The sequence below is a fragment of the Haliotis cracherodii genome, unplaced genomic scaffold, assembly GCF_022045235.1.
Source record: "Haliotis cracherodii isolate W230 unplaced genomic scaffold, xgHalCrac1.p SCAF_18, whole genome shotgun sequence".
NCBI classification, from domain to species: domain Eukaryota; kingdom Metazoa; phylum Mollusca; class Gastropoda; order Lepetellida; family Haliotidae; genus Haliotis; species Haliotis cracherodii.
Window position 1 is genome coordinate 17,858,333 of NW_027266273.1, and position 17,515 is coordinate 17,875,847.

At 40.2% G+C, this 17,515-nt stretch overlaps 1 protein-coding gene across 2 annotated transcripts; it reads left to right on the top strand.

The window, feature by feature from the left end:
- Window positions 1–835: 835 nt before the first annotated feature.
- Window positions 836–12,941, top strand: LOC139465331 (uncharacterized). 2 transcript variants are annotated; one of them, XM_071247032.1, is made up of 3 exons: window positions 836–908; window positions 8,037–8,106; window positions 12,302–12,941. In XM_071247032.1, exons 2-3 carry the CDS (start codon window positions 8,037–8,039, stop codon window positions 12,613–12,615), a joined length of 384 nt encoding a protein of 127 aa, XP_071103133.1. In that variant the 5' UTR covers window positions 836–908; the 3' UTR covers window positions 12,616–12,941. The 2 variants fall into 2 exon arrangements, with proteins under 2 accessions (XP_071103133.1, XP_071103134.1); XM_071247033.1 differs by lacking the exons at window positions 836–908; window positions 8,037–8,106 and adding an exon at window positions 8,235–8,284.
- Window positions 12,942–17,515: the final 4,574 nt, after the last annotated feature.

Below are 17,515 nucleotides of genomic sequence, written 5' to 3' on the forward strand. Positions count from 1 at the left end.
TCTCAGTTTATTATGTCCTAATATCTCAGTTTATTATGTCCTTAGATCTCAGTTTATTATGTCCTTACACCTCAGTTTATTGTGTCCTTGCATCTCAGTTTATTATGTCCTTACATCTCAGTTTATTGTGTCCTTACATCTCAGTTTATTATGTCCTTACATCTCAGTTTATTGTGTCCTTACATCTCAGTTTATTATGTCCTTAGATCTCAGTTTATTATGTCCTTACATCTCAGTTTATTATGTCCTTAGATCTCAGTTTATTATGTCCTTACATCTCAGTTTATTATGTCCTTACATCTCAGTTTATTATGTCCTTAGGTCTCAGTTTATTATGTCCTTAGATCTCAGTTTATTACTTCCCACAAGTTCAGTACAATTCAGAACACTGGTGTCATTAACGCAATTTGTCATGTTCTGTAAGGCCTTGTAGCGTTGACAGATGATATCAATATAGGTAAACATATTTATTTTTTTATTAAATTGGAAATGTATCTGTTTTTTATTTAATCGAAATATTGTCATCTGTAATTATAGGGCCCTGGTACAGCAGCTCGACAACTGAGGACGTTTTTTGTAAATAACACGATTTTTCTTTCTTCATGGATACGTTTCGTCAAAAAATAACCAATAAATACTGCGTTCGATGGTTTTCATCCATCACACATCTACAAAGCTCATCGCGTCGCCCTTTTTTTTTGTCAACGTTTATTACAAGATTGATTAAAGCCCGTTACAAATGAACTACATCACCAGATCAAAGACCCTGCTATGAAATGTGCCGTGCCTAGTAGTTAGGCATATATATATTTGTGCACCGCTGCAGCCCGGCGGCTGTTCCTAGTTCCACCCTTGTACAGCTATATTCATCACTGCAGACAGACGTAGACAACGGTCGTCCGAAAAAGGTATGTCTATCAATATGTGTGTGTTTTTCAAAAAGTCGAAGATGTTGGTTAGCCGTCGTAGAGTGTCTAACGCCTGAGACTCCTAAGATTTGAAGTATAAAATATACGTAAACAACAACAGCCAGTCTGTGGGCGAAGAGAGGTGTAATGGGGCTTAACCCCAAGGAGGGCACGGAGACATCCATCGATGGACGTCCCTCCTCACAACCCTCACTGAGAGAGAGAGAGAGAGAGAGAGAGAGAGAGAGCGAGAGAGAGAGAGAGAGACGTTTGCATGGCTATTCTGTTCTGTGAGGTATGCATGCACTGACTAGCCATATAAGTGAAAATGCTGGCATTCAAAGTTTGCTAGTTTTGCTATGGAAGCACCCGAATGTGCCCAGTAAAATCAAGTAAGTGCCCTCATTTTAGATATAGATGTCTAATCATTCATTCAATCATTAGTAAGTACATATCCTGACGAAGATGGAGATATGAGATTAATGTCAAAGTATCATTCACTGATAACTGCCGGTGGGTTTAATTCAACGGTCAAAATGAAATTGACGGAAGTGGTCGTGATTAGTTTATGAGCAGACCGTGTCAAAGATGGTGACATGGATACCTACTCCGAGCTAGCCGACCGGTCCTTGTTTTATCCCTTTGCCCCCATGGTGCCTGGCCGTCAGCTGGCTTTGCATACCGCTTAGTGACGCACTGTGATGACGTCGCGGTTTCAAAAACGTATACATTGTATCAAAAGTGTTACAACGTTCTTATTTCTTCACACAGTGTAACCAAATTGTATAACATGCAACTCGAGTCGGTTGTCTTTCCAACAGCATCTGGGAGAAAACACTCAACGTCAACTATGTTGAATGATTGTGTAGAATATTTTCATGATTCTTGGAAAAATGGTATGGGGACTTATGGGATGCGATCTCAGAGAACGGCTTTAAATCATACTGTGCGTAATGTTGCAATAGATGACAATACTGTTCTGCCTGAAAAGCCACCATGGCTACATGTCTGGTCGTGTTGGTGCTGGTATAGTCATTGTAAATGAAAAGAGAGAACTTTCTTTCCGATTGGCTGATCACTTATCAGTATTTTTTGCTGAACTAGGAGCAATCATTGAAGCATTGCTTTGGATTATTTTTTTAAGGCCTGTACGTTTCAGCAGTAATTTTCAGTGACTCAGTGCATTACCACCAATTCGGGTAGGTTCTTCCTCAGCGAGGCAGGACTTGATCAACATTATTCTCGTCCTTTATAATGACTTAAGTAAAGATCTGTTAGATGTTGAATTTTCATGGATCCCCGGTCATGTTGGATTACTTGGAAATGAGAAAGCCGATAAATTGGCAAAAGCTGCATTAGAATTTGATGAATCAGAACAGGATGAAACAATTTTACCTTCTCATGCAGAGTTAGGCACCGTCAGTATGACCCATGCTAAAACAAAAATGGCAGCAGAGATGGGCATCATCCTTAAAAGGACGTCATCTCTTTGGCATCGATCCTTTTATCAGTAAATTACACATATCTAGAAATAATCGGAGAGAGGAGGTTCTCTTAACCAGACTTCGTCTTGGGCATTGTGGTCTTGGTGCTTATCTAAATGTTATTTCTGCACATTGTACAGTGTGTATTACAGTAATCAGCTTGATAATGTAGCCAATTTTTTTAATTGCATTGCCAAAAGTTCTCAATATTGACTTCTCATTGTCTGGTATTTTATGTTCTAGGAATATTGTTCACAATAATGTTCAGAATGTCATTCTCGCTTATATTAAAGCATGTGGCAGTTTTGATACTTTATAAAATATCCAGGTACTTAGCAAACCTTTATTAAGGGCAAGGTGTAAATGGGCCTAGTTGCCCGAACACTTATAAAACATTTTACTAATCATCATCAACAGTATCTGGGGGCACGGGTAGCCCAGTCGTCTAAGGCGCCGCGATTCGCTGTGCAGAGTTGCGTCCCTTGGGCACGCCAGAAACCTATGATTGTGGGTTCGAATCCCGCTTCGCCCCGACTATGTTTCTAGGTTGTCAGCACGATACCCGTGCTCGTGGGTTTCGCCAAAGTGGTAAACGTCTGAGACCTGCATCACTTCGGGCTTTCCTCCCACATTAAGCTGACACGTCGTGATGTAACTGGAATACTGTTAAAAGCGGCGTTTAACCCAACTTACTCACTCACTCACTCCAACAGTATCTAAAGATCTATGCACTCCTAGCCATTGATAAAAGTGCTGGTATTGTAAGTTTCCTACTTTTCAACATAATCGTAATATGGAAGAACCGGACTGTGGCAGGCAAAGTCAAGTAAACGCCCTTGTAAGAAATCTAAATGTCCCAAAAATTCGTATAATTGGAAAGTACATATCCTAACGGTGAAAGACATATGACATTTATGTCGAAGTACACATTCATTGAGAACTTTCCGTGATTTATATTTGCCGATAAAAAATCCCGATGAAATTGTCAGTGTTTTTGATGTCAAAACGAAATTGACGGAGGTGGTCGTGATTGGTTCATACGCAGACTGTTTCAAAGATTATGTTACAAAACAAATGACAGTTTGGAATGTATATCTTGAAGAAATCCCGATAACATCCATGTAGGTTTCAGTGTCCGTGCTCTTTCAGTAATGAGACCCGTAAAGATTCCGGGGGGGGGGGGGGGGGGGGGGGGGGGGGGTGTCTTCAGCAACCAATGCTTGCGGCATAAACAGCAAACCAACCAACCAACTTTCAGTAATGATAAAAACAACTTCGGGGTAATTGACATCGGACATTTTCACATGACAAAATGTGCACCATCGCTAAACAGCCCTAACAATACTCAGATTGACATCGCTCTTAATGATTAACGAGGTTATACTAACGTACGACCACACAAAAGTAAGTACACGAAGATTCAATCAAAATCGTTGAAACGTGTTGTTAATGGTTTAAACCTAACTGACAAATATCTTGAAACGAGATGTACTTGGACAGCTGTAACACTTGAATTTGAAAGCTCAAGAAGTGTAGAATGCGCTATATTTAATACGGATATAACGAACTGTTTTTGTTGTTGTCCGGGCCATTTGCTGTATATAAGCTGTATATATACTTATAACGAACAACGGTTATAACGAACTAAAAATAGTGGTCCCTTTGAGTTCGTTATAACCGTAGTTTACTGTACAAGGAAATGATGACTTGTGAAAGAAGGCAATATTATTGTTTTTACGGTACAATTATAAATACTGTCTAGATTAAGTGAAAGGGAAAATAGATTAAGTGAAAGAGAAAATTACAAATATATAGATTACTTCGATTAAAGTAGTATTCAATGTATATATGTACAGTTTATGTTCTCAAAACTCTCAAATTTGCTTCACTATGACCACTAGAAAACATGCATCCTCGTCTCAGCTTGTATTTCGCACTTGGCGGTATGGCCAGTCCATGAAATACAACTTTTTATTTCATATTGTGTTATAAATACGACTTTAGATGTGTATTTACACCTAGGTGCGCACATGTACGTTCAAGGATATGCGTTCCAGCACAGTTTTCCATTCTACAAAAGGAAAAGTTTGATATAGATGATGATTGTAGGTCAATGAAAGTAATGCAATTATTTGTCATAAAAGGAAAAATACATTCTTGGTATTAAACTTCGAAAATATAACTAGCAAAATCTTTGATATAAATTGTTTTCAGTGATTGTGTCTTTCCTTTTTTCTTTTGGCCGAGCTTAACTACAGATGCAATTTTAAATTATGAAAAAAGAACAACAAGAGTGCATTCATTTTGCTCTAAGACAAGATGTGTTTTTCTTTTACAAATTCTATTTCTTACTAAGGATACAAAACAAAGTAATTATCACTTATACGTATATCACTGATCGATCGAAGTATTTGATAATGTAGATAATGCACAGTGAAAAAAAATAAATAAATAAAAACTATTTAAAACATCAAAACGAAATCACAGTTAGTCACAAATATGAAAAATCACATTTACACTGAAAACATTTTGTCATTCAGGAATCGATTATTTATATGTATTGTGTGTTGTTCTAATTACTTAAATTACTGTTATAAACTGAACCATGCGAGATTCTAGGCTAATATATGAGGCTGAAATATTAAAAAGGTTGACGTTTAATATTGGATCCATTTTGACAGCTTTCTCACTGTCACACATTCAATTCCCTTACTCAACTATATGCACATTATTTTCTTGGAATATCAAGTCTTCAAACTGATATGAAAAGCACTCATGTCAACATACCAAAATTAGAAAATATCCATTAGACAACCACAACATTAGATCAGCTGTTTGACATGACGTCATCCACGTCACATCAAGCGAGGTCAAATCACGCGCACCTGTCCAGACGACAAATTCACAGCGGCGGGAAATCACCGACCGTCCACAAGCCTACACAAATAAAATTGCAGATTGTTACGTCACTGAACGAAAATAAAGCGTTTACTCATTGCTGACATTTTAATTTTAAATACTGGTAATATGTTTTGGTTCTTGCGTAGTGGAACAATACACGAAGAAACAAATGGAGGAGCCCACAGAAAGAACACATTCTCTGAGTAAAGCCCTGTTTATACGGCCAAATGTTACTCACATAAGCATATTTACTCCAGGAGTATATTTGCTTATAAGTAAATATACTTTTGCACGACCTCTTGAGGTGAAGTAAATTACTCCTGGAGTATATTTGCTTACGTAAGCAAATGCGTCTACACGACCACTTTTACTTATGTGAGTATATATACTTACGTACGTATATTTACTTATATAAGTAAACGTGGTCGTGTAAACGGGGCTTTAGTTTAAGTCCCTATATTTAAGACTATAGCAAGGTCACCAGGTCCTAGCCCAAGGCTTCTGTATACACCGGCATACCTTCTACTGTATATTCTCCGATGAGGAGGCGGTGTAGTTGTCTCTGACGTAGCATGTCTGTGTTCCGCATCTTCTTGACAGCTTGTCACAGTCCGTCACAGCGGCCTTCTGAATGAAACACAGCCACAGTTATGATACATGGAACTAATTAAACTATCCGACCAGTTCCTTTTGAACCACTGAAACATCGCGTACAGACTATTGGACAACTGGATGGTAAGATTTGTTGTAATATATAAGATAAATGTTTTTGTAAAATGAGTTGATCTTTTGTGTCATCACACCCCAGCCTGTTTTCAGAGCCGACTTATGGGTGTCGAGTGGTTGCAATGTGTGATCTTGTTGATTGTGTATCATCTTATCCCCAACCTGTCTTCAGAGCCGACTTATGGGTGTCGAGTGGTTGCAGTGTGTGATCTTGTTGATTGTGTGACATCTTAACCCCAGCCTGTCTTCAGAGCCGACTTATGGGCGTCGAGTGGTTGCAATGTGTGATCTTGTTGATTGTGTATCATCTTATCCCTAGCCTGTCTTCAGAGCCGACTTATGGGTGTCGAGTGGTTGCAATGTGTGATCTTGTTGATTGTGTGACATCTTATCCCCAGCCTGTCTTCAGTGCTGACTTATGGGCGTCGAGTGGTTGCAATGTGTGATCTTGTTGATTGGGTATCATCTTATCCCTAGCCTGTCTTCAGAGACGACTTATGGCTGTCGAGTTGTTGCAATGTGTGATCTTGTTGATTGGGTGTCATCTTATATATCCACAATCTGTGTTCAGAGCCGACTTATGGCTGTCGAGTGGTTGCAATGTGTGATCTTGTTGATTGGGTATCATCTTATCCCTAGCCTGTCTCCAGAGCCGACTTATGGGTGTCGAGTGGTTGCAATGTGTGATCTTGTTGATTGGGTATCATCTTATATATCCACAACCTGTCTTCAGAGCCGACTTATGGGTGTCGAGTGGTTGCAATGTGTGATCTTGTTGATTGGGTATCATCTTATATATCCACAACCTGTCTTCAGTGCTGACTTATGGGTGTCGAGTGGTTGCAATGTGTGATCTTGTTGATTGGGTATCATCTTATATATCCACAACCTGTCTTCAGTGCTGACTTATGGGTGTCGAGTGGTTGCAATGTGTGATCTTGTTGATTGGGTATCATCTTATATATCCACAACCTGTCTTCAGTGCTGACTTATGGGTGTCGAGTGGTTGCAATGTGTGATCTTATTGATTGGGTATCATTTTATATATCCACAACCTGTCTTCAGAGCCGACTTATGGGTGTCGAGTGGTTGCAATGTGTGATCTTGTTGATTGTGTGACATCTTATCCCCAGCCTGTCTTCAGAGCCGACTTATGGGCGTCGAGTGGTTGCAATGTGTGATCTTGTTGATTGTGTGACATCTTATCCCCAGCCTGTCTTCAGAGCCGACTTATGGGCGTCGAGTGGTTGCAATGTGTGATCTTGTTGATTGGGTATCATCTTATCCACAACCTGTCTCCAGAGCCGACTTAGTTATGAGTATTGGGTGGTTGCATGGTGTGTTCTTGTTGATTGTGTGTCATCTTACCTCGATCGGTTCTTACCTGCTGGTTTGCAATGTTGTACATTGTATAGCTGACTGCGGCATGAAACGACATTCAATCACTCGCGGGACATTACCTGGCGGGCCTGCAAAGAATATGGCGAACTTCGGAACATAATTGTCTTCTTGTCATCTTGGAGGGGTCTTGCATTTCCGAACATGTCTGAAGGGATATTGTTTTATGTGTCTAGAGTGAGAAGTTGCGTTCAACAATATAACGGACCGCCTTCGTGGTCTAGTGGTAGAGCGTCCACCCGGAGAGCGGAAGGTCCGGGGTTCGATCCCCGGCCGCGTCATACCAGAAGACGTTAATAGGCGGTAGTTGTTGTTACCCTGTCTGGCGCTCGGCATTAAGGGGCTAAAACAAGGACTGGTCGGCTCGGAATCAGTATACTGTGTCTGAGTGGGGTATTCATGTTACACTGTGGCATGGTATCTCAGTGGGCAAGCACTATAAATCGGCATCAGTCCGGACTAGTACAAGCGCACACACACACACACACAAGCACACACACACGTGCAACATCGTCGCTGAATAAGTGCAATAATCTTCGACGCGAAGTGAAACCTCACCTCACCTCACCTTCAGCTATATAACGACCTCATCAGCACTGTCTTTTCATGTTTCTTGCAGATGTTGCTCCTGCTGAGTACGAGTCTTCTTCTGGTGGCCGTGACACCTGCCTTCACAGCCGTCACACCAGGTAAGATGTACGCTATGACGCCTGCCTTCACAGCCGTCACACCAGGTAAGATGTACGCCATGACGCCTGCCTTCACAGTCGTCACACAAGGTAAGATGTACGCCGTGACGCCTGCCTTCAGTCGTCACACCAGGTAAGATGTACGCCATGGCGCCTGCCGTCACAGTCGTCACACAAGGTAAGATGTACGCCGTGACGCCTGCCGTCACAGTGGTCACACCAGGTAAGATGTACGCCGTGACGCCCGTATACAGTCGTTACACCAGGTAAGATGTACGCCATGACGCCTGCCTTCACAGTGGCCACACCAGGTAAGATGTACGCTATGACGCCTGCCTTCACAGTGGTCACACCAGGTAAGATGTACGCCGTAACGCCCGTATACAGTCGTTACACCAGGTAAGATGCACCTTTAAACACCTGTACACACGGTCGTTACACAAGGTAAGACAAACGCCATTACAATTGTATACAGAGTCGCCACACACGCACCATCTGGCCTGGATTCATAACGCGGATGTCTTTAAACAGGGTTTTCAAGATTGTTGCACTTATATAGCAAATGCGCTTGTGCGTTTGCGAGTGTGGCTGCTTGTACTCGACTAGTGCGGACTAATGCCGGCTTTACAGTGCTAGTCCACCGAGATAACAAGCAGTTACGGACACCCCACTCAGACACACCGACTCCGAGCCGAACGTTTCTTGTTTTATCAGGGAAACAAGTACCATATTTTAACGTCTGTTGGTAAATGACGCGTCCGGGGTTCGAACCACAGACCTTCCGCTCACCATGCGGACGCTCTATCCACTACACCACGGATGCGGTCAGAATAATACATACATGGTCATTTGACAGGACGTTAACAAAAGTTGTCTCGGGAACGTCATCAAAGGGAGACAATTATGTGGCTTCTGTGAAGTACATGTACCACTAAGAATGGCTTGTCTTGCGTGTCATACCGGATTGTCAAGGCATGTAACGTACAGCGTTTTAAATGTGTCACACTTTGCCGGAATGTTCTGAAAAGTTCATCTGCGAAACGTATACACATTCCGATCGGGATAAACATGACCGCCACTTGTGCTGTGTGTACATTTGTGTCACGCTTTAGCCTCGGAGCTGCATGTACGCAGATTTAAGACAATTCTCATCAACAGTGTTACAACCATAAAATGGGTGGTGCAAACGAGGCAGCTATAATTCCTGAGTCACAAATCACTTTATACTGAAGCACCTGCAAGGGCGGATCCAGCATTATAAAATTGGGGAGGGGTCAAAAATATCAAAATCTTCTCTCAGATAATTTTACTGCCTACAACAACAACGGGATTAAAAAAAGTTGGGGCGGGCACTTTAAAATTAAATTTTGGGGCACGGGTGGCCCAGTCGTCTAAGGCGCTGCAATTGGCTGTGCAGAGTTGCGTCCGCCAGAAACCTATGATTGTGGGTTCGAATCCCGGTTCGCCCTGATTATGTTTCTAGGTTTGTAATCACTTCAGGCTTTCCTCCCACATTAAGCTGACACGCCGTGATATAACTGGAATACTATTACAAACGACGTTAAACACAACTTACTCATGATTAAATTTACTTTAACAAGCAAATCAACCGACTTTGAACATAACACACAATTACGTTTTATTCAGAATACTGATGGCCTCAGGCCCCTTAGTATACAACAGTATTTCTTTATTAATCCAAATATTCAAATTCATAATGCCATAATGGCTACTAACGAAACGTTAGACTAACATCTAGTCTCTGAAATGAAACATTTTATTCAGAAAAAAAACAGTTGTTAAATTATCTTATTGCAATAAGATAAAAGAGGAGCCCAGAGGCTCGCTTCATTTTCAGAAACTGCAGTAATCTGGACTTGCCAACAGTTATAGACTTGCAGGGGCTGTATTGGCTATATCTGTTTCATGGTCTGTAGGATAATGCAGTAATCTAGACTTGCCAACTATTATAGACTTGCATGGGCTGTATTGGCTATATCTGTTTCATGGTCTGTATGATAATGCAGTAGTCTGGACTTTTCAACAATTATAGACTTGCATGGGCTGTATTGGATATATCTGTTTCATGGTCTGTATGATAATGCAGTAATCTGGACTTGCCAACTATTATAGACTTGCATGAGCTGTATTGGCTATATCTGTTTCATGGTCTGTATGATAATGCAGTAGTCTGGACTTGTCAACTAATATAGACTTGCATGGGCTGTATTGGATATATCTGTTTCGTGGTCTGTAGGATAATGCAGTAATCTAGACTTGCCAACTATTATAGACTTGCTTGGGACGAATTGGATATATCTGTTTCAGGATGTGTATGAAACTACACAATCTAGAATTGCCAACTAGTAGAGACTTGCATGTCCTGTATTGGAGACGTGTACAATTCGTAGCTTTTCAGTGTATACAATAAAGTCTATAAAAGTTCCTTTCTGATGGAGAAAGAATCAAACTGTAAAATAGTCTCTCATAATCACTTGTCACTGGAGATGGCCTTTCAGTATTCTGAAAAAAACATACTATACTGACATATTATGGAAGTCCCATACCTCTTATACAACAGGGGCTCTAAGCCTACATCTGAGACAACCTCAAACCACATGAATGACAGGTCTCTTATTATTTTGTTCTCGCTACCCATGAATTATTCTTCGTTTGTTTGCGTAATTATCACAGAGATGGATACGAGGCGTCCAATGCTATGTTAGTGTAGTGTCTATAGATCGCAAAATGCTAGTGACAATAAAAATAGACGACAATACCAAAATATAAAACTGGGAAGGCTGCTATCCTTCATAAGAGCCCCATGCAAAATCATATACCAGTATACAAAATTGTGAAGGGAAGAATCTATATCACAGTGAATCACAAACAAGCCTGAACTATATGAACTATAGAACTATATAAACCGATGCCATATCATATTACCTATCTCCGTCCATTGATTAAAAGTACTTTATTTAAACATCTTTATGCATATATAGCATCCACTAGTTATGTTTTAGCGGCGGTCAGGTAGCCTAGTGGTTAAAGCGTTCGCTCGTCACGCCGAAGACCTTGGTTCGATTCCCGACATGTGTGAAGCCCATTTTTGGTGCCCCCCTCCGTGATATTGCTGGAATATTGCTAAAAGCGGCGTTAAACCATGATACTCACTCACTCAGTTATGCTTTGTGAAACTGTCTGCTTTATCATGCTAGGGAGAGTGACAGGAAACACAACTGTGTTCAGAATCCAGGCTGCATCCTTGTTCGACATCACGTGGTGCTACAGGGAAATATTTCTTGTGACGTCATTCTATTGTTCTAAGTGTGTATTTTTCCAGATAATATTACATCCTGAAGAACCCCAAAATAAAAAAGGTGTTTGGCCATTCCAAATATCTGCACGAGGCTGCCTTGTGGTCGGCGCACATTGAAATAAGGGTCATAGGTTGCGTTTTGGAGCTTCCCGTGACTGTTGAATTATTTATGTCATAGAAACACTGACAAGGACAAGCTTTCTCCGTCTTCCTGGCTGACGTGTAGGGTGACAGAGGTGGAACACGTGCTTGCGTTGGGAATATAAGTGTGGCACATCGCACACGTACTTAAATTACCATATATAAGAAATAAACGACGAACGGGAGTGATGATGATAAAAAGTACAAGGTTTAAAAATATTTACCCGTATTTAAATAATGATGACTCCCTGAATAGAATCCGCCCCTCGCGTCCCTTACAGATCTGTACCTTATCTCACAATACCGATTGTCATAACGCTCCCACTTTTAGATGCGATTGTTCAGCAACTGCGTTCATCTGCGTTGTCCAGCTAAATATATGGGGACAAACTCACTCTGCACGTACCTCTCAAAAGTAACCAAGGCCGTAGTTAACTTTTTTTTTTATTCAAGGGGGGGGGGGGTCAATTGCCTACCCTGCCCCCCCGGCTGGCTACGGCATTGGTAACGTTGTCCAATATACGATGTCATCAATTTACGAGCGCATGTTCGAATCTCCAGAAATGACCGCAAGATAAAACTATGAAACTTCGAAATAAACCAGGCTTCGTTCTTCATTGTTAATATCTATCTTATTCTGAGATTTTTTTCTTTCTGCTTAAATTGATGAAAGACAAGGCAAAAGGAAATGTGTTTGTGTGTGTGTGTGTGATATAGCATGGGTTCTTCCTGCAGGTAATCAGCAGCCTCCGTCGTGTCTTTATGGACAAGCCTGCCGACACATCCAAAATCGCAGTTACATGAACAACACAGTCTTCTGTTGTCCAAATGGTCTCGGCCTGAGCGTAATGAGCAACGGTCACTCCATCCACTGTGCGTGTGGCAACAACAACTACATCACCGCCGAAGGCCAGCGTATGAGCAGAGCAATGAGACGAAGGATGCAGAGATTCCAGAAGAGCTTCCAGGCACAGATGGCCGCCTTCAACCGTCAAATGTCAAACATGAGTCGGAACCTTTCCAACATGTTCCAGGGCGGGTTCTGGTAGAACATGGACTAGTAGTTCCTGTATTGTCGATTTGAAAAAAAAGAAACTTTGATTTGAAAAGACATGCACCCTACATATATCCTCATCGATTTCTTTTTTAATTATATACATGATACCATATGCACCCGGAATTTCATTTAAATATTAGTCGGAATGATAGCCCGGAACCATTTGCATGAGATGTAACCATATACGATTTATTGCTAGTATTTTATAAATTAGATGTTGATGCCTATCAATAACATTATAATGAAACCATTACCACTGAGAGAAACAAGCTACTTCAAAATGACAAATATTATCCCAGTAAAGTGTGTCTGTAAAATAAAGGTTGAAAATCAGGCTGATGTTTTATTTTTGTAGTGTTCCTATTTAGTATTTATGCAATATCTTGGGAGAGAGGATGGGGAGGATGGGTTTACAACTGTGGGGATGAGAGAAAGCATTAGCAGGATGGAACACAATAGTGAGTGAGTGAGTGAGTGGCATGGGACACTAGAAATGGGCTTCACACATTGTACCCATGTGGGGAATTGAACCTGGGTCTTCCGCGTTACAAGCAAACGCTTTAACCACTAGGCTACCCCACTGCCCCAGCCCAATAGTGAGTGTGCATACTTTTCAATACTTCCTTAAGGCTGTAACATTGATTCTATACCCCCAAAAATAGTATGCTAGTTATTCTTTCTCGCAACACAAAAAGCACTTCTCTATTTGGTTAACCTCTTTACAAACACGGACTTGTCATTTACAGGGCTTGAATACCCTTTGAGTTAATTTGCTAACACAGAGTTAAGAATTCCTTTACATGAGGATGACCATCTTCAGCTGACTCCCTCACTGTACAAATACCACGGACTAACAAGACCTTGTCAGTTAGTCCGAGACTAGTAACAGGCGACTAGTTGCTTTATCCCACAATCTCGACATGTTACATAACCACTAGTCTCAAATAAGCTTGCTTGTTTGCTTGTTTGTTGTTTAACGCCGCACTCAGCAATATTCCAGCTATATGACGGCGGTCAGTAAATAATCGAGTCTGGACCAGACAATCCAGTGATTAATGTTATGAGCATCGATCCATGCAATTGGGATCGATGACATGTTACGATCATGTATCAACCAAGTCAGCGAGCCTGACCACCCGATCCCGTTAGTCGCCTTTTACGACAAGCATAGTCACCTTTTACCGCAAGCATGGGTTGCTGAAGACCTATTCTACCCCGGAATCAGGTCATTTGAGACTGGGTACTGGTTGGATACCACCAATGGTATCTACCCCTGTATAGGATGTCAACAATGCATTTATTTTTCAGAAACAGTTTATTTACACATTTTGATATCACAGAGGGCATTGAAAGGAAAACCTTGCAAAAACAACACATTCATTAAATAGATTGTAAAGACATATAAAACCATTCACATGAAAAAGGTGCAGCATGGGTTTCCAAACGCTCATACAAGAGAATTGGTAACTCCCCTCTCATCACTGCAACTCACACCAGTGTAGCACAAACAAATTCACAAAGTTCACACATGTTAATTATCTTAGCAGAGATTCCATTTGGGAATGCAAAATGAAAAATATAAGGTATTTTCTAAACAAATAGGAAGACTGTGATATAATGTACTGGTAAATAACGAGAAACAGAGGGGATCATCTTAACATGTTTAAATATGTCCAGACACAACTTGTCCTTCTAAATAACAGAACAGGATCTGGAAAAAAGCATTCATTATATTTAAGTCGCTTGGATGATATTCAGATGAAATTCTGAGACCCACTCTGGTATAACTGGGTAACACAAATAGTGAAATTTAACTGAACTAGTCCACAAGTCTTGTTGGGACAATAAATACAAAACATAAAGTACAACATTTTCGATATGGTGAATAGTACTGAATCCATTGTGGGTGTCATTCTATGCTGGGATATCTTTCAAGTAAATAAAGTGTTTTGAGAGTAATCAGACATGTGTAATGTTTAGAATGATAAATACACAAACAATCATCCACACAAATCCTTTTCAAACGCTTAAACATACATTCAAAGGCACTATCAATCAAGTTACAGGGCTCAAACAGACAAAAGGTCTGTTTCAAGCTCTTTTCAAGGCAAGGGAAAGGCACGACTGTGATTACTTTTTCTTACATGGGTACAAGGTACAAAAAAAATTTCTGGTATCACCCACTGTGATATTGCTGGAATATTATATACTAAAGGTGGTGGGTGTATTATCGTATTCGACGTAATAAACGCCCCACTCTAATAAGCGCCCATGGCGATATTTGCTAATATATTGGCTACCCTTCCGACTGATCAATGTACACAAGACTTATTTATTTGTGTGTAGGATGCACGCGTGTGTTATATTCCCTAATAAACCTAATGGCTGTTTGTGAAAGCTCAATATGGAGTTTTTGAAATTGTTGTAACATCTCGTAGGAGGTTTTACAACGATTGTAACACCTCGCAGGAGGGCTTGCAATCATTGTAAACCCTTGATAGAACAAAAACTACGAACAGCCTATGATCTGCACATGCAATCAAGTTCTGGAAAAATACGTCTGTCGTGTACAATACACACAGACGTTTCTTTTGAATCATTTCAGGCTGTCAGCATAAACCATGAAATTTACTATCTTTCAACTCTTTCACCAAAATTATATTCTAATAAGAGCCCCTTATTTCTAATTTTGTGAGCGCCCTGGGCGCTTATTACATCGAATACGGTACTCTCCGACCTCACTTTACTCATGCACACATTTCCCCAAATTCAAACATTTCACAAGGGCAAATACATTTTGTTGGCTTAAAGGCATTATAGACAAAATCCTAAAATAAGCAATTCTTGTAAATTCAAGCACTTGCAAATCTATGAGAACCCTTTATTACTGTAAAATTTTACAATATATGATCAATTCTAAAAAAATATCAGTGTCCTACAGGACACTCAAACTTGCTTTGTAAACAAACTTGATATAAAAATAACATAAATACTTCACAGAAACTCTTCTATTGCTTTTTGTCAACACATGTTTCAAGACTAGCTGCCTATGGTACTGCATCAATGATGGATGTAATTACAGAAACTATCAACAGTAAATAACATAGTACCAGCTGGACATACAGTAAACTACGGTTAGAACGAACTCAAAGGGACCACTGATTTTAGTTCGATATAATCATAGTTCATTGTATAGAGAATCTCACCCTCATGTCTTTTGATATCAAATATATCAACATGAGTTGATAAAAGTGGAAACACTCCGGGGCTTGCCGAGGAGTTTTACCACTTTTAACAAGTGTTGATACATGTGATGTCAAAAGACACGATGGTGAGATTTTATTTATCATCCAACATCATTCTTCCAACTTTTTCAGTTTGTAGACTGTATAAAGCAGTGTCTTAAGTGTAAAAAGTATTTCTGACAGCTTCAGTAGCAGAGCCATTAGTGATGTAATTTGATTGTGATGTCATGGTAACCAATGACATAACAATGGTCTGCAAAGCATTGTGTTGCGATTACAATGTAGATATCGCTTGATCTCACCCAAGCCATATCTCCTGTGGGAGTCAATTTTGGTTGATAAAAGCATATATACAGCATATATACAGCAAATGGCTGGGACCAAAAATATGTTTGTTATATCCATCAGTTCGTTATGAGCGTGTTCGTTATAAACATAGTTTACTGTAAACTGCGTGGATAATCTATCAAAGCTGTCCTGAAGATTGATGAAGGTATGGAAGTCAACTACTAGAGACTATGACGCTTGAGGTGTTTTTAGGATGGCAGGCCATCTCACAGGCTTACAGCAAGGCAATATGACTCCTTCCTGAATGGAAGTCGTGTACTTGCTCTCACAGCAGAGCATCCAAAATGGAGTCGTCATCAAAACAGACCAATCCACAAGTGTTGTAGATTCACATTTTCCATTTCATCCACAAGTGTGAATTTTTAAAGGTTCACACATATAATTTCATCATAAGTATGATGGTCTAATACTTTGATGTTCATAACAAAGTATAATTTTTAATATTGACAATAGATGAAATGAAGCTTTCGGATGGTAGTGACTAGTCTAAAGGTTTATTCTTTAGACACTGGTTACGATTCCGGTCAAAGGCAAACATTTGAACAATGTGTGACGCCATCTTGGATTACTAGGTGAACTACCTCCCGGGCTTGACCGCGAGTAAAAAACGTGTGATTGTGTGGTCAGCACACATAATATCGAATTGCCCGCCCTCCTGATCACGCCTCTGCTGGCACAGGAGTAGGCCAGATCACTGTGCAGTGTTCCACATTGAGCAAGGAAGTCAATAGATCCGTGTTATCACACTTATGCTAAAAGTTAAATATATAGGGGGTTCCCCATAGATTCAAGTACAGTAGGAGGAGCAAACCTTAAGGGCCCCAGATTCCAAGAACACTGCTTAGGGTGTGTTATTATTCCCGCTTCTAAAGGATCAACAACAGTCAACTCTTGGCATAGGGAATCCTCACAATCAGCTTGTTTTAGTTTGTTATTGATATTTCATTAACAATTTCTACTTTTGAGATGTCAGAGATAGGTTTGTTAAATATGATATAATGGTGGGAAAACAAATAACTATGGATAACAACTTCTGGTTTATTGCATACAGCTACATTTTGATGTAGATTCTTGCCTCGTTATCAAACTGGAGTTAAAGAATCTACATCGAAAAGCTGCTTTATGCAAAAAATACAGAAGTTGTTATTCATAAAGTTGTATGTTTTCTTACTTACTCACAAACTTCTAGAATGCCAATCAAACAGTTGGTATTAGGGTGGATGACAAATGCACTGTTTATCTCTATGAACCACACATAAAGTCCTCAATTATAACCAAGTCACGGGATCCTGACCTCAT

Bases quoted from the DNA above. Each gene is read 5' to 3' on its own strand.
- LOC139465331 (XM_071247032.1), top strand. From the start codon at position 8,037: ATGTTGCTCCTGCTGAGTACGAGTCTTCTTCTGGTGGCCGTGACACCT. The intron at 8,107-12,301 runs GTAAGATGTACG...TTCTTCCTGCAG, and splicing joins CTTCACAGCCGTCACACCAG to GTAATCAGCAGCCTCCGTCG.